Here is an 18,006-nt window from a genome sequence, read left to right on the forward strand (position 1 = left end):
AAACGAAATAAAATAAAATTTTTGTCACTCAATCCACAACTGTTTATGGGACCCTGCCATATTTCGCCCATAAAGTATACAGTTAATTCCCTTCAATAGTATATTCTGTGAAGCGATTTGACACGTCTTGAAGATGTGATATGGCACTATATCAAATGCAAGTATTATTATTAAACTCCAAAGTTGTCCTTAGGTAGCAAACCCAACCCAATTACTGTGAGCACATAAACATCATAATGATGTCTGGAGACACGAAAGGAGAAAAATCCTGAATCTCTGAAGGCGAGAGAGAAAAAAAATAACCACAAAGTTCAGACATGTAGAATACCATCTTTATTTTCTGAATTTATTCCGAGGCTTTTGCCTGGTATTTAACCCCAGGATTGTTTTAGGATTTTTTTTCCCTCTACATCGCGTTCAATGAACCTTCGAAAATACGGTGCCTCTTTTTAAAAAATAATTCACCCCTTTCTCTTTCTCCCCCATCCCAGCCGACTTTCCTCCCCCCTCCCCCCTCAACAAACAGTGAAATCTGAAGGACCGTAAATATCCTAACGGTTTATCGTGACTCTTTCAGAAAAAACCTTTCTGGAAATTCTACACATGGATGGGAGGGACGGACAAAGGTTATGTAAAAAAATTGGGTTGCGGTTGCTACCATACAACTCTTTGAAACCTGCACCCAGCAATAAGAGGAGCAAAAGTATTCCATGATCCCATTAAGTCCTGTAGATGCAAAGAGAGGCGAGTCAATGGGAACACAGCTAGTACAATGCAATATTAAAGTGGGTTCTAAACTCTCTACTGTTGGCACATGCAAAGCTTCATGGCTGCATCAGGCAGCAGGATTTATTTGGCGGGTGGGAGGTGGGAGGAAGACACGCAGTTACTCTAATTCTTTACGGGAATTAAAAGCCACCGGGCGGAGGGGGAAAAAACAATATATTTTGTATCCAACATTATTGAATTAAGCTACAGCTACTTTTTTTTGTTTTTTTAAAAGTTTTCAAAACTTCCTTTTCTTCACTTTCTGTCCCTGCGACGATTAAAAAGTCTGTAGCAGCTTCACAGTCGGTCACAAGTGTTCTCTGCACGACATTGTGCAAGTTCACGGGTCACAGATCACTCGCTCTTGAGGATCAGAGGTGGGTTCTCGTTGTCCTCGTCCAATCGCAGCGTCCCTATGTTCAGATCCTCGTCTGGGTCCGCTCCCCCTGATGCTCCTTGGTCCTCGGAGTAAACTGGACACAAACAGAGGATCATTATATACCCTCAGTACCAACAAGGGTCGAGTCTGGTTGATGGCAAACGGTTCCTTTCAAATTGAGACTAAATGTATGAATGTTCCACAAGCCTGGAAATAATTTATTTGTGGAGTAGATATTTGTGATAAGGAAGGTGACAGTCCTTACCGTGTCTTGTTGGTGACGAGGGAGTGTACGTGACTTTGGCTGCGGAGCTGTACGTCTGAGCTACTAATGGTCGGTCGTGCGGTGAGGGCTCGAGAATCTCATTGGCTGCCTCCACACTGCCATCTAACCTACAGAGAAAGGCAGAGCAGAAAATAAATGGAAGTGTTTTGCAGAGAACACAATGTGTAAATCCCACCTCTCTATACTTCCATCAAAAGGGAAGCCACATAGCTCACTTGCACACTTAACCCTCTAAACCCCTTCTCAGTGTGAACCATAACCATTTTGTCTAAAATGTAGACAAAAGACAAGTCAACATGTTCTCCGTTCTATTAAAGGCAAAGTGATGAACATAACGTGGTAACTAATCTCATACTTTGGCCTTTCATTAATACACATGCCTTGTGTGTACGTGTGTGTATGCGTGTGTGTGCGTGCGTGTGATCAGTGAAGTTACCTCGGAAGCTGCTACTACAGTGATCGACAGCACAGCTCCAGCCAGTCACTGAAGTACATTAACCCTCAAAAGGACTATGTAGTTTGGGGACAAGATCTACACTGACTCAATCACATGGGAATCATATCAACCTTTACCTTCCGAGCCTTCAGCTCCCCTCTCGACTCTCTTCTCCCTCCTCGCTCCCTCCCTTCCCTCCCCTCACCCTGACCATTTCCCCCCTCCTTGCTCCCTCCTTTCCCTCCCCTCACCCTGACCATTTCCCCCCTCCTCGCTCCCTCCCTTCCCTCCCCTCACCCTGACCATTTCCCCCCGGGTCATGACCCAACTGTGCAGCGCCTTGGGACGTCCTCCTGACGTGAAAGGCGCTTTATAAATGGAATCTTGTTGTTGTTGTTGTTGTTTTAAACGAATGGGGGAATAACGATTGGCTTGTTAGCCAGTCCCACTGTGAGACCAAAGGTTCACCTAGTTATGTGCTGGCCCGAACGAGTAGTGTGATCAGGCAGAGGTCGTGCTTCTTACTTATGCTGTTTCATTAACGTGCATTCGCCCCCGTCTTGTGGATCCAGGTTGTACATGTACAGATAGCCGTCAGCCGCTGCCACCAACAGACGAGGTATCTTCTGAATCCTGTAACACAAGCACAAGTCACACTACAGGCCGCGGCCTTTCTACTCAGCGCAATTGTCTAACTCAAGGAGGAATCAACTGTAACATCATAGCTCAACCCAAAGCTAATGAAATAACCAGCTCAGATCACCGTGTGCTCAGCTTGCTAATCTAATGATTGACATTTATCTGTTGGGAGTCTGCAGTCGGACTAAACAGGTCAGACTCACGTGGCCAAAGCACAGATATTCCTGTGACCTGAGAAAGGCAGGCGGACAGTCGCGAAGGCCCTGCCTTGGTTGAACATCTCGGTGACCTGGGAGGGCAGGTAGCTGGTAGAAGCCATGAGCACTTTCCCAAAGTAACCGGTCCATGTGGTTGGTTCCTCCTGTGGTCTGAACAACAAGGCAATAGTCAGAGACATAGACCGTGACTGTTCCTCCCCCCCACCCCACCCACCTCATTTACATTCCCACTCACTTCTTGTTAAAAAGTCAACAAGAGGGGATTCTGACCTGAAACCGCTCCAGAACGGTACATCTTTCGATAACTTAAACCAGAGCAAGAGCTCATCAGTCCAGCTCTCACAGCCTTCTTACCTTTTCTTAAGAATTACAAAGCTCCAGTAACATTTAGTCAGGATAACAATTTAATCAGGATAAATCCCAAAATGTGATGTCTCCCAGCATGAAAGGCTCTTTGCAAATGTAATTAGTTGTTGCTGATTAGATTTCAGAAGACAAGCAGGAAAACCTCATCCAAACAGACATTGCTAAACTAATTTTGAACCGACTTCTGACCTACTAGGTTTCATTTAATGATTTCCGGCTGTTTGGTATTTTTTTCCTCGCTCGTTGCTCTTTATAGCACAATACATTTATGGGCAAACCTGCAAAGCAGTAACTAACCATGAGAATTTCTGGTTTCAAGACTGAGGTGGATTTCTGTTAGGTCAGGTATTGAGGGATATAAAGCAAACGCAGGCAAATGGAGTTGAGGTACAGATAGCCATGATCTAATAGAATGGTGGAACAGGATCGAGGGGCTGAATGGCCTACTCCTGTTCCTATATTTCTAGAACACAGGGGTGATGATGGTACCTGAAGGAAAATCCTTCACTTGGGTTATGGACTGCTGTACATTCAGTCTAGTGGACAATCACAATAGGCAAACCTACTTTTCCTTCTGTGTCTCCAGTTTGAAGATATGAACGGTCTCCGTATTGCTGGACGCTGACAGGAACATTCCATCCATACTAAACGCTAGCGAACAGATACTCACACACCTGGAACAACAGGAACAGGTCAAACTGGGCAAACCACGTGGCCACTAGATAAGACTTCACTAAAACCACAACGTTCAAAAGGAGAACGGAGTTTCTCAGTTTCTCATTCAAAAATTCTGCCAGTTAAAATACATAATAAATTGGGTCATTAGCTTCATGGATGTATGTGGACCCTGGCTGAGCACAAATTAGCTCACATTTTCCCAAAAACTCACATTCACTATATTTTACAGAAAACTTTGTGAAGTTCGATGAGATGTTTTGACTTGATAGGTGCCTACAGGTGCTCTATCCAAAGAGGAATATTATTGTTGTATTATTGTTATTACTACTAAGCTTCACAACATTGCCATATTTTCATACCTCTTGACCCCTCTTCTGAATTCAAAGAGTTTCTGTCCCTCTGGAATGGAGAACACTCGGATTACAGTTCCCTGTGGGAATGCGGGAGAAAGAACGAACAGTTAACGAGGGGGGGATATGCTGCAAATAAGGGCATGCTTACTCACTGTTAAGTAGGACCTGCCAACCATAAAGGAACACATTTAACTAAACAGTTCTATTTCTTTGGCAGAGTATTAAATCAAACATAACCTCCCGGGGAACGAGCAGGAAAATGTGACTAGATTGGTGACTCAAATGGAGAGAAAAAAAAAGCACGGACTTAATGATCTGTTCGTGCTCTACAATTCTGACTAGCAGAACATCAGTGGATGGATGGTTGTGCCTGTCAAAGAGAAGGATGATGATCTTGCTTTCACTGTGAAGGGCTCCGAGATACTAAACAATTTAGAATGTTTTTATTTTGGACAATGGACTAGATGCACTGCCTCGATCCCTGCAACCCTGCAAGGCTAACTTACCTTTTCAGAAGCTGTTGCCAGTTTTGAACCACTTGCGTCAAACGTCAAAGCTGCAAGAGGACTGTCGTGAGCTGGGATCATGTTTGCGGCTCTCTGACAGAGAAGAGGCAAAAGTGACTGAAAAAACACATTTCTCTTTTTAAAAATGCTCATTTGTTTCTTAACCAGGTCTAAGGCTTGGCGGCTAAAACATTCCAATTTCAACCAGCAAGGGATACGAGGCCACGATTATTGCGTGTGAGCCGTGAGTTACTGCGACTTAGGATATGTACGGATACTGAACTGAATGATCCAGAATTACAGTGTGAGAAAGAATGAACCTCCACGTGATCGATACCGAACATTTGCTTAGGTCGCAGAAGTGCATGTGTGGTGTTCACTGACACCACGCAAAGACCAAAGGGAAACCTTGAATCAAATCATGTATTTGTATCTTTCACACTTAAATCCAAAATTGCATAATTATAAATTTGTTTAAACTCTCTGGAGTTTTTTTACATTATTACAAGCCAGGATTTATTTATTCCAAAGTGATCATATTTGATGGTGATATTCCAAAGTCGATAATTCCCCAAACTGTGATACATTGGCTTCTGTGATGGTGCACGGTTTTGTGTTGTTGTGCCAGTTTATTTTTCAATCCACGAATACAAATCCTTTCAGATGCAGCAAGATAACAGGACAAAAAGCATAGGTTTGGAATTATAAATTGCAGGTTTTTCAACAGATATCAGGAAGTATTCCTTTACACAGAGAGCCAAATGACATTTGGAATGGATAAATAGGAAGGGCGGTTGTGACCTTGATAATGGAGTCTTACGCGATGGATAGAATTGGCATTCTGAAGGGATTAGCACCAAATGGACCTTGTTAACTACATTTCTCATGTCCCAAAGGAGCAAGATCAAAGCAGACTTTTGTTGATCATTTTGTTTCGCTTCAGTAGCAGGAAATGGGAAAGAGTCTCTCTCTCTCTCACTGACTCACGGGACACAGACCCAACCACTCACGCAGAGTGAGAAGCGAGAGAAAATGAGAAAATATGAGAACACGAGAGAAAATACATACGTAAAAGAGAGGAAAGTGAGATAAGAGCATAAACATAAGTGCATGAACAAACAAACCTTCAGACTATCTGTCCGGGAACTAATTGTGTTACGTTAGCTGAGCACTAACACATTACAATCTTAGCTCCAGAACAACCAACCTCAAAACCACTGAACTAGGTGACATTTCTAGTCACAATAATCTCAGGTCTGTCTCCGGTCTCCGTTTCATCTGGGCTTCAAAGCCAACAATCTAGATTGGGCAAAGACATTCCAGGTAGTTTTGTAGCAACAATGGTCCCGGACACACAATTATTTTTACATTATATTTAAACGTTTGGACATCTTAAAAAGGCCATTTGTATCAATGTGATCAAAAGTGGTTATTGACAGCCTTTCCCTCACAGGTGAAGCACAGTTAGAGAAGCACAGACCCACTGAACACACAACTTACCAGATTGATCGTGTCAAAGACCTGGACCTCCCCAATTGTTGCACTTCCCGGATACGCAAGGTAGCAATTGTCATTGCTAATGGAAAGTGCACATAGCCCTGCAAGCAAGAGAACTCACATTAATATTAGTTAATAAATGCAAGGATTATTATTATTATATAGATACTCCAAAATCATTTCAGAGGAGAAAAATTTGCCTACAAATACACAGTCACTACACTTTACAGAAAAAAACTCTCTGAACCACTTCGAGACATTTTGGCGTGATAAAGTGCTTCATAAAATGCAAACAATAATATCATTACTACTACAATATGCAATACATAGTACTGCAAAACTCAAAGAATGATGCTGATTTTATATAGAAAAAAATGAACCAAATGTAATGTTAAAGGTTAAATGTTTAAAAAAAAAGGAACTCAACCCGCAGCTGTTTATGGCTGCCACGATTCCCCCCCCCACACACAGTCACTACACTTTACAATATATTCTGTGAAGTGATTTGAGACTTTTCAACAACATAAGGATTATTATTAAAATTTTAAAAGTACAACATTCACTGAGCTTTGCTGCAGGTTCTCTCTGTACCTGAGGGGTTTGGTGGTGTCTCTCTGATCGTGTGCAGAACTTTCATATCTCTGATATTGTGAATGTACAAACTCTCTTCCAGACATACAATCAGTCTCTATGTGGGAGGTGGGGGGGGAGAAGAAGAGGAAAGGAGGAATGAGCTGCAGTTGTACTGTGCAGGTCACGTTAGTCATCTACAGTTATTATCTGTGGCTGGGAGCAGACTGAGATCAAAGGTTATGCCCCACCATTGGCGGTCAGGCCTTCAGCCTCTCTGACCCCACCTTCTGGAACTCCATCCCACAGCTCTACGCTTCGACCCTTCCCTTGCCTCCTTGAAGACCTGTCTCAAGACTCTCCTCTTCGACCGTGCCTTCGGTCACCCTCCTCACCCTCCAACCCTCCTGATCCCAACCACCAGCTTGGGTGCGGATCCTTGACTGTCCAGGGCCTTGGGACGTCCTCCTGACATGGAGGCGCAGTATAAATGTAATTTGTTGTTGTTGCCCCAGGGTTGCTTACCTGTCTGTTTAGCTTGACGGCCAGAATTGTGTTGGAATAGCTGTAGTTACAGATCTCAGTTCCTTTCTTAAAGTGACAGACCTTCAGCTTTCTGGGAGCTTTGAGGCTCACGATAGCGACTAAACTGCTTGAGAACAGCCTTTCCACAATGCATACGTCCTCCGTGTCAGCTGTACAGGTGACAGTGAGAAAGCTATATTAGACAATGGATAAGGAACTGGAATAGTTCTGTGAATAACCTGAAACAAACACACAGATATTTAATGTCGGCTGAACACGGAGCAGCGCTTCAAAAAACACTCATTGCTCATCTTCATGCAAAACCACCTCGAAATTTGGAAAGAAACGTGGAAATATTTCAACAAGCGATCGCAATAAGCTTGTGTGCCACTGTGACTTGCAACATAGTAATTTCACCCCGAGTTCACACATTTGAATCAGGCCCAGGATAGAGCTGCGTGAGGCTGTGTGTGGAATGTCTGGACTTGTCCTCCAACTCTACGCACAACTGAACTGTAATTGAATTGTAAGTGCTCAGCCCTGCTTAATGTGCTGAAGAACACGTTTAAGACCAAGGTGATTTTACTACCACTGTTACTGTTTCAGGGTGGGCATCATCTCATCAATGACACTCTGCACTGAACAGCCCAGTATCAGTCTGTCAGGAGACTAGACTGTCGATGTGAGAAGCCAACAGCACGGGCTGGTGGATGACTTTCCAATGCTCGTGTCACAAAGCAATAGCCTGTGATCCCCCACGTGGTGAATGAATCCGCATTGACTCTATAGGTTTGTGCCATATAGGTCTCTTGATGTCTGTCAAGCTCAGTTAAATAAATGCCAGCCCATGTCTGACATGCTACAGCAGACACTAATCACTTTCTGAGGAGGCGCAAAGGTACAGGGCCTGATGTGGGGGAGTGGAGAAACAAAACACACAGGACTGAGCCGAGAGCCCAGAGTGAGCTACGTCCGGAGTGAGGCGAGGCCAGAGTGTCAGGGAATTTGGTGAGAGTGGGCATTGCTGCTGTGAGTGTCGTGAGAACTGCTATCGTGAGTACATAACCCAATTTGTTGTTGTTGTTGTTATTATTCAAGTTTTGTAGTAGTTGTTGTAGTTGTTTTAAGTCTTGTGTTAGTTAAAATTGCTGATACCATTGGTACATTGGTCTTGTGGGGTAACTTTACAGGGAGCAGCTGTAGCCAGTTAGGCCTAGCCAATAACAAGTAACTTATTGATTAACTTAACTTATTGATCAATCACTTGATTAGGTGTTAATTCCAAATTACTGCTGAGAAAATCAGAAACTGGTTGCACCCAGAAAGTATAAATAGGAGATAGCTGCGAGAGCCCAGAGTGTGCTACGTCCGGAGTGAGGCGAGATCAGAGTGTGAGGGAATTGCTGCTGTGAGTGTCGTGAGAACTGCTATCGTGAGTACATAACCCACTTAAGCAAGGCAGGGGTTAGCTTCCTGGCCAAGAACTGGATAGGTATCTGGAGAAGACAGGTTTGCAGGGTTATGGGGAGAAAGCTGGTGAGTGGGGTTAATGAAAGTCAGTTGCTGTCAAAGAGCTGCACAGACTATGATTCTGTGATTCTATGACTTCATGAGTCTCTGAGTTTCATGTTCATCAGAGGCATCGACAGATGGAGCAGCTCAATCTTGGCCACTTTCGATTGTAAAATAGTGTGGCACAAACTAAAACACCTGGTTAATCATCAGAAGGGGTTTACACTTAGTGTGATTTAGTGTGGCACAAACAGTCAATGGCCACTGTTCAACCTAAAATGTTTACCAGTTTTCATTGTATGGGACACATACACACACAGGGCAGATCTAGAACAAGTGCATGGAGATCAAAGCAAATCAACATTTGACAAGTCTATACATTAGCCACTTCCATATGTATTCCTCCTCCCTGCCAATCTACAGAGGCCAGAGCACCTGATAAAGAAGCTCAAAAGTAGAAACCATGACATTTTCTCATCTTTATTCTCATTACATTTACTGCCTGTAACAAACTCCTCAGTGTCTTTCGGCACCAAATACACCATTACTGTGGGTAACCCAATGGACTGCATCCGCAATCACTCCCAGTTCCTGGTGGAAAACAACGCAACCCCTGAAAGCTCTGAGATTTCATCCAAACAAAGCAGCAATGTTTATACTTTGATGCCCTGGATCCTCATAAAAGCATTTGACAGACAAAATTCAATTAGTGTTACTTACTGCATTCATAAATCTGTTCTAATTTATCCACAGACGAAAGGGAGAAAAACTTGTAGCCGGATTTGGTACCAACAGCGAGGGATCTGTTTTTAAAGAACAAAAATAAATACGAATTTCAAGAAGAGAATTGAGAGCAGAAGTTCAGTCTACATTACGTTCTCCACTAAATTACTAGCAGAATGGACATGAGTCAGTTGTTCAATACGATTAGGTAACTATTGATGTTGGTATTTGGGTTACATTTCAGCCAAAGGTTGAAGTCTTGCAGCACAGCATGTTGGAAGAAATTAAATAAAATGGACAGTGTAGTTTTCAATCCTTCCCTTACAATTGCAAATGGAATATAAGCCGCAAACACAGAAACCCCAGTTATTCAAAACCAAGTGACGTGCTGCTTTCAATGTATTCACACAATCTAATTTAAAGCACACTGTGAAAGACGAGGACGTTTTGCTAATGCTTTAGTGTGTTTACACAATGTTACTTGTTTAGTGTTAGACCCCAAGTGTTGCTTGCGGCAGTGGCATTGCACCTTGGTGTAAACATGCCACGTGTGCGTGACGTGGCTCTGGTTCCATTCCAGATTCTCACAGTGAACGTTGGAATGTAGAGGCCGCAGTGAGCTACCCCGCGTAAAGGCGCTATATAAATGCAAGTTATTGTGTATCTAGCTAGTCCCAAAAAAGAAAACTGCAAAAAACATCAAATTTACAAAACAAAATGCTCTACAAAACAATTAAATCATGTACGTATATGATACGATAGAAGAGAAAATGACAGATTTATTTTGTCGGTGTTTCACCCACAAATTACACAGTCAATCCACTTTACAATATATTTAGTGAAGCGCTTTGAAGCATCTCAACAACCTGATAAGGCACTATATCAAATGCAAGGATTATTATTATTAATAAAAAACATTTTCAGAATATCCAAATCAGACAGAGGACACATATGGAGCGCCCACTCAGACGCACTCAGCTTATCTCGTTCCAGATAGTAGGAGGTAGTTAGAACCAAGATGTGGGGCCCTCTCACAGCGCACATCGGTGGGCATTTCAACTGTGAGTTGAATCATTTAAAAAGCCAGTGATGGGACTGCAGCTTATCCCTCACGGTGGGATGAGGAAGTAAACACCAATCTCACTGAATATACCACATCACAAGAGATGGGACAAGGCACAAAATTTAACATTATTCAGGAAAGTGAAAAGAGGAAATTCAGAAAAGTTCTGCTGACAATAAGCCTGGTTTAGACACACAGAGCTAAATGTGCAGTGGTATTTCCAACAACCAGGATTCAATGCAAATCAATTGTATATGAATCTTTTGTATGGAAGCCCCACGTGCACTCAGAGAGGAACATGATGCAGGCAGGAAATGCCATGAACAATGAATGCAATAACATCCATTTCAAGATGTCAGCCTAGTTCAGTCAGCAGCTCTCATCTCTGAGTCAGAAGGTTGCGGCCACATCAGGACTTTGACCTGACAGTCCAGGCTGACACTGTTGACAGTCCAGGCAGTGTTGGGGAGCACTGCATTGTTCACATGAGTTGGTTCATTTGGTAGACCCAAGCAGTACCATCTGGGGTAAACCTTAGTTGGAACAGGAAAAGGGACTGCTACACAGGTATTTTAATATAACAACAACAATAATCCTTGCATTTGAGACAATGCCTTATCACATCTTTGGTCTCAAAGCGCTTCACAGAATATATTGTAAAATGACTTGGCTGTATTTTGTGGGCGTTACGTGGCAATAACAAACAACGTGGAAATATGGTATGAAATACCATGGAAATGAGAAAGAGAATAAATGTGGGTTATGTGGCACATCTAGGTGGGGAAACAGCCAAGTTAGGGATGCAGTACATCAGATCATTTTCTAAATAAAAGAACATTTTAGTCATTAAATAGATCAAATTAAGATGAAACAATCTTTTTTTTAAAAATGTCCGCAGTACTATCAAACCCTGTACACACATGTGCTCAGTGTGAATATGATTTGTACCAACAACTGGCATCTGCAAGTATTTTGCAACTCAAAAGGTCTTGATGTAATCAACTCTGTTGTTGCTGACATTATATACACCTCCTCAGCCAATGGCTCAGCTGTGGCGATAGGAGGTAATACAACAACAACAAAATTACATTAATAGAGCGTCTTTCACGTCGGGAGGACGTCCCAAAGCGCCGAGCATAGAAATAGACAGCACAGAAGTGCCACATTATACACACACAGTCGCACACTGACACACAGTCACACTCACACAGAGACACACTGACACAGCCACACACACTCACGCAGACATACATTCACACAGACACTCACACACACTTACAAAGACTTGGTGCCAGAGTTGAATTATCTATTCAACAAAAACAACAAATTATTTGTGTGGCACCTTTCATGTCAGGAGGACGTCCCAAGGCGCTGGACAGTCAGGCATTCGCTCCCGGATCCCCGACAGTCCAGCTCCTATTGCCACCTCCTATTCCTCAGATTTATTGCTAGGATAGGATTTGATACTCACACAGTAAAACAGTTCCAGGGATTTGCACAGTGCTGTCGATTGTCAGGCCAACGAGCAGTCAGAAGCTCCCACAGTCACACAAAGCACTGACTGCAGCAGCACCATTTGCATAGGAGCAAAAATAAGGGAGTTTTCAAAGCTGAAAACATCACAAGGCTGGTAACATCGACCTGTTTATCAGATCTATTTTAAGATGGAGTATCTCCTATCCATTCAACGTCTCAAAGCTCCCAGCTTTTCCACAAGTGTTCAGTGACAGTGGCCCAACTACACTTTAGTTGGAGCTCGGAGGTTACTAAGATCAAATCAATCTACCTCCACGTATCTACCGAACCGACCTGGGGAGAAATTCCTCTCATTCTCCCGCCGTGAGAGGCCGACCCCACATCAAATGCCAAGGATTATTTATTCACTTTAATTTATTTATTAATTTCTAAATTACGGCCACGGCCTAGCTCAGGCTCCAATGTTATTATCAGAAAAGTATCTTTCATTTTGCTACAAGTTAAACAAGACATTGTTTGATCAAGTGTTTTCATGATTCTATCAGTCAAGGGAGCATGGGAAATAGACAAGCCTTCCTTTGGACTGAATTATCCTCCTGTGGCTTTGACACAGAACGATTTAAAACAAAAGGAACCTATCCTTCCAGTGATTGTGTGAGCATTAACAGCAACATGTACAAAGGGGAAAAATTACAGGAACCATTCAATAAAGCGAGCGATCTGTTTGTCACAGTTACCATTAAAACAACTCCTCGTGTTCTCTGTTTGATATCAGCTCACCACTGTGCTAACCTTTTCATATTGAAACTTCACCAAATAATTTTCCATGCAAATAGACCAGGGTGTGAGGACTATAAGGATGCAGGTTAGACATGAGACTTTTTTTAAAATAAATAAAATACTTCTTTCTTCCAGTAAACCCAAACAAACATACACGTTTGGGCATAATTGCTGCTGTTGATTATGTACAATACTTTTTCTGACAAATGAAGCCTTAACAAAGTGCACGCAGGGCTTCACGGATGTGAACTGTCTTTGTGAGATTAGTGTCTGATATACACTGCTGGCAAATATGGTTTTATTTTACTTTGATGATAAAACCAGGGACAAAGCCTTAGCTGTGGCGAAACCTAAAGTACATTGCTGGTCAGCCTAATTTCACTGAAGTGAAGGACAGATAAGTATGGAAATACCAGAGGCAAAAGCTAAAAGCTATTTCTCCAACCCTCATCCTGGGAGTGGGATTATTTCACAGATCTGCTGGTCCCAAGAATAAAGAATAAAGAATTTTACTGCAGCCAGTCATATTGCAAAAGGCAAACAGGTGTGGAGAAAGGGTTTCATCAGGAACAAAATCTAATATACTGTGGAAATACTTCTAACAGTAAAATAATAACCCTACGTTCCCCAAAACAGAATGTGTTTTTTGCTCCCTTTTGTTATGTGTTGTCAGATACTCCAGCTATGGGAGCGAGCAGGTCACCACTCCTAGAGGCCTGAAATGCCACCTATTCTTAGCCTTTTGTCTTAAAATTAAAAATTGAGCAGAAATGTGGAAAATTCTTAAACTACATTCTTAATATGGAAGCCAATTCACTGAGGAAGGATGGCAGAAAGCAACCTCCGAATAGAGAATGGGTTAAACAATTTGCCACGATGCTGTGCAATCTTAAAAACATAATAATCTTAAAGACTAAGACTGGGCCTTAGATCTGATTAACAACAACAACATTACATGTGTAAAGCGCCTTTCACGTCCCAAGACACTGGACAGACAGAGTTATAGGCCCAAGCTGAGGGTCGGGGTAGGAGAGATTGGAGGGTGGGGGCGTGGGAGGAAGCAGGGAGATCGAAAACACAGTCGAAGAGGAGGGTCTTGAGGTGGGTCTTGAAGGTGGTGAGGAAGGGGGCGAAACAGAGGGACTGCGGGATGGAGTTCCAGAGGATGGGGGCAGAGTGGTGGAAGGCCCACCCGCCGATAGTGGGGAGAGCGAGGCAGGGCAAGTGAAGCAGGCCAGAGCATGCTGAATGGAGGGAGCAAACAGGATGGTAGGGGGTTAGGAGGTCGGAGAGGTCGGGGGGAGCAAGGCCATGGAGGGCTTTGAAGGTGAAAACCAGGATTTTGAACTGTATCCTCAGTGTGATGGGAAGCCAGTAGAGTCGGGCGAGGATGGGGGTGATAGAGTCATGGAGCCTAGTGTGGGAGAGGACACGGGCTGCAGAGTTCTGGATGATCTGCAGCCTGTGGAGGGAGGAGGTGGGGAGGCCGACAAGCAGGGAGTTTGCATAGTCGAGCCTCAATCTTAAGAATGCGTGTGAGGGTTTCGGTGGCCTGTGGTGTCAGCCAGTGTCGGAACCGGGCGACATTGCGGAGGTGGGGAAAGCAGAGCGGGTAACTGCGAGATGTGGGGTAGACAGGATAGTTGAAGATCGAACAAGACCCCAAGGTTCCGGGCTGTCTTAGCAACGTGGAGTGTGTAACCATGGATGGTGATGCTGCCAGTGCCTGAGGTGAGGAGGCGCTGACAGGAGCCAATCGGGAGAGCCTCGGTCTTGCAGGTATACATCACCTTTCATGTAGGAAACATCTTGAGTGCTTTACGTCTCAGAAACCAAACAAGGTTGAAAGGTGCAAGCAGGGTATAAGAGGAAGGTAAACAAAGGTACAGAGAGGTAGGTGGTCAGAAGATTGTCAAACGCTGCAAAGTCGAGGGATTTGAGTCGGGATCTCCAGAGAGCAAGCATATTGTTAAAGTTTATGAACGTCAAAAAGTCTTAAAGCTGCTGTTATGTCTAATGACTGTGTAACCGTAGCAAATTTGCCAACAGCAAAATCCAACAATCCATCCTGAAGTGAATGACCAATTTATCTGAAGGATTGTTGGCCCGTAGACCAGGAGAAAGTGCAAACACACCCCATCCATAATAATAATAATCCTTGCATTTGATATAGTGCCTTATTGCAATGTTGAGACGCCTGAAAGCGCTTCACAGAATGTACTTTAAAGTGTAATGACTGTATATTTTGTGGGAGAATCGAAACAGCGAATTGCGCACAGTGTTAATCAACTGGTTCTGTGCTTTCCCAGCTCAGTGCGATCCACATCTTCTTTCCCCATAAAATACAACACTTGACAGCCCAGAACTTGCGGATACTGGCCCAGAAATTCCTTGCTACAAAAAATATAATTCCTCCATGCTATTTTGTGCTACAACCAGTTGTGCTTTGAACAAGCCTACACCAGTGATCATTATTTCCACTATAAGACATCATTTCTACATAGTCCACCTTTTCAGATCATGAGCAATAATTACACAGAAGCAGCCAATCTGATTATGAACGTTCAAATGTGAATCAATGATTATTTAGCTCGTTCTCAAGCAAGTTTTGGACAAAGAATCAGCTATCAGAGTAGACTACATTCCACCCTCTCTCTCGCCCTAACCCCCACCATTTGGTGGAAAAGCAAAGCAAAGTCCATTAGCAACTCTTGCTCTCAATCACATCCGTAACCGTCAACACAACAGGGAACCAGCTCCATTGCTCACATTGCAACAGAAGCACAACAACCCCCCCACCCCCACAATGCACAGGGCTGACTTGCTGCCTCTTTAAACTGAGGGGGGAGAAACTGGCTTGAAGGGGGGCATTGGCTTGGGGAGGGTGGGGGGGACTGGCTTGGGGAGGGTGGGGGGGACTGGCTTGGGGAGGGTGGGGGACTGTCTTGGGGAGGGTGGGGGACTGTCTTGGGGAGGGTGGAGGGGACTGGCTTGGAGAGGGGGGGCTGGCTTGGGGAGGGTGGGGGGGGCTGGCTTGGGGTGGGGGAGACTGGCTTGGGGAGGGTGGAGGGGACTGGCTTGGAGAGGGGGGGCTGGCTTGGGGAGGGTGGGGGGGGCTGGCTTGGGGGGGGGAGACTGGCTTGGGGGGGGGGAGACTGGCTTGGGGGGAGACTGGCTTGGGGGGGACTGGCTTGGTGGGGGACTGGCTTGGGGAGGGGGGGACTGGCTTGGGGAGCGTGGAGGGGACTGGCTTGGGGGGGGACTGGCTTGGGGGGGGGAGACTGGCTGGGGGGGGAGACTGGCTGGGGGGGGAGACTGGCTTGGGGAGGGGGGGGGGACTGGCTTGGGGAGGGGGGGGACTGGCTTGGGGAGGGGGGGGACTGGATTGCAATGGTCTTTCTCATGGAGAAGTTACTCTCGCTCACCCCCACCCCTTCCTTCCAAGACAATCAAACTGATCCTTTCCCACAACTTAAACTTTTGTAACCCCCCCCCACCCCCCCCCCCCCACACACACACACACAGGGGTCTCCTCCTCCCCCACCCACCAAAAAAATATAATTCAGGGGCACATCCGAGCTGTGGTAAAGGCCTTTGGATTTGGTCAGTTCAGAGAAACAGGAGATGAATCAAAGCCACAATCTGTAGCAACAGCAACTTCCACAATTACCAGAATATTATTACATGTCATGTTATTCCCCCACATGTCTCTGTCTGTCTGTGTGTCTATCTCTCTGTCTATCTGTCTCTGTCTCTCTTTGTCACTCTCCCTGTGTCTCTCTGTGTCAGTGTCAGTGTCCCTGTGTGTCAGTGTCCCTGTGTGTCAGTGTCTGTGTCTCTCTGTGTCTGTGTCCCTGTGTGTCAGTGTCCCTGTGTGTCAGTGTCTGTGTCCCTGTGTGTCAGTGTCCCTGTGTGTCAGTGTCTGTGTCCCTGTGTGTCAGTGTCCCTGTGTGTCAGTGTCTGTGTCCCTGTGTGTCAGTGTCTCTGTGTGTCAGTGTCTCTCTGTGTCAGTGTCTGTGTCGCTGTGTGTCAGTGTCTGTGTCCCTGTGTCCCTGTGTGTCTGTGTGTCAGTGTCCCGGTGTGTCAGTGTGTGTGTCCCTGTGTGTCAGTGTCCCTGTGTGTCAGTGTCTGTGTCCCTGTGTGTCAGTGTGTGTGTCCCTGTGTGTCAGTGTCTGTGTCCCTGTGTGTCAGTGTCCCTGTGTGTCAGTGTGTGTGTCCCTGTGTGTCAGTGTGTGTGTCTCTCTGTGTCAGTGTCCCTGTGTGTCAGTGTCTGTGTCCCTGTGTGTCAGTGTCAGTGTCCCTGTGTGTCAGTGTCTGTGTCCCTGTGTGTCTGTGTGTCAGTGTCCCTGTGTGTCAGTGTCCCTGTGTGTCAGTGTCCCTGTGTGTCAGTGTCCCTGTGTGTCAGTGTCTGTGTCCCTGTGTGTCAGTGTGTGTGTCCCTGTGTGTCAGTGTGTGTGTCTCTCTGTGTCAGTGTCCCTGTGTGTCAGTGTCTGTGTCCCTGTGTGTCAGTGTGTGTGTCCCTGTGTGTCAGTGTCTGTGTCCCTGTGTATCAGTGTCCCTGTGTGTCAGTGTCTGTGTCCCTGTGTGTCAGTGTCTGTGTCCCTGTGTGTCTGTGTCTGTGTCCCTGTGTGTCAGTGTCTGTGTCCCTGTGTGTCAGTGTCTGTGTCCCTGTGTGTCAGTGTCTGTGTCCCTGTGTGTCAGTGTCAGTGTCCCTGTGTGTCAGTGTCTGTGTCCCTGTGTGTCAGTGTCAGTGTCCCTGTGTGTCAGTGTCTGTGTCCCTGTGTGTCAGTGTGTGTGTCCCTGTGTGTCAGTGTCCCTGTGTGTCAGTGTCTGTGTCCCTGTGTGTCAGTGTGTGTGTCCCTGTGTGTCAGTGTCTGTGCTCGAGGCCGCACAGCCTCGGCCTTTCCCAGCGCCCCCCCCGGGATGGCTCACGTGGTGTCCTGGTTGAAGTTGGCGAAGAGGAGCTGACAGGCCCCGGCCTCCCCGCTCTGGCTGGACAGGTTCATCAGGGCTGGGGGGGGGGGGGGGCGTGTGGGGGGGGTCCTCCCTCTGTCTCTGTGTGGGTGGGGGGGTGTCTGTGGGTGTGTGTGTCTGTGTGCGGGGGGGGGGTGTGTGTGTGTGTGTGGGGGGGTGTCTGTGTGTGTGTGTGTGGGGGGGGGTGTCTGTGTGTGTGTGTGGGGGTGGATCTGTGTGTGGGGGGGGGGATGTGTGGGGGGGTGTGGGGGGGGGGG

At 45.5% G+C, this 18,006-nt stretch overlaps 1 protein-coding gene across 1 annotated transcript; it reads right to left on the reverse strand.

Annotated features, from left to right (window-relative positions):
* Positions 1-318: 318 nt before the first annotated feature.
* wipi2 (WD repeat domain, phosphoinositide interacting 2) lies at positions 319-17,792 on the reverse strand. The gene is made up of 12 exons (XM_007906133.2): positions 17,708-17,792; positions 9,454-9,536; positions 7,222-7,391; positions 6,718-6,814; positions 6,130-6,227; positions 4,630-4,722; positions 4,130-4,200; positions 3,659-3,766; positions 2,712-2,876; positions 2,395-2,502; positions 1,413-1,540; positions 319-1,241 (listed from the first exon to the last, which is right to left on the reverse strand). Exons 1-12 carry the CDS (start codon positions 17,779-17,781, stop codon positions 1,123-1,125), a joined length of 1,314 nt encoding a protein of 437 aa, XP_007904324.1. The 5' UTR covers positions 17,782-17,792; the 3' UTR covers positions 319-1,122.
* Between the last annotated feature and the right edge of the window lie 214 nt (positions 17,793-18,006).

The sequence above is a fragment of the Callorhinchus milii genome, unplaced genomic scaffold (assembly GCF_018977255.1).
Source record: "Callorhinchus milii isolate IMCB2004 unplaced genomic scaffold, IMCB_Cmil_1.0 Scaffold16, whole genome shotgun sequence".
NCBI lineage: Eukaryota > Metazoa > Chordata > Chondrichthyes > Chimaeriformes > Callorhinchidae > Callorhinchus > Callorhinchus milii.

Excerpts from the sequence above, each read along its gene's own strand:
- wipi2 (XM_007906133.2), bottom strand. The coding sequence starts at position 17,781 with ATGAACCTGTCCAGCCAGAGCGGGGAGGCCGGGGCCTGTCAGCTCCTC. Across the intron at positions 6,228-6,717 it reads GACACCACCAAACCCCTCAG|GGCTATGTGCACTTTCCATT; the intron begins GTACAGAGAGAA and ends TCTTGCTTGCAG. Across the intron at positions 3,767-4,129 it reads TTCAGAAGAGGGGTCAAGAG|GTGTGTGAGTATCTGTTCGC; the intron begins GTATGAAAATAT and ends CTGTTGTTCCAG.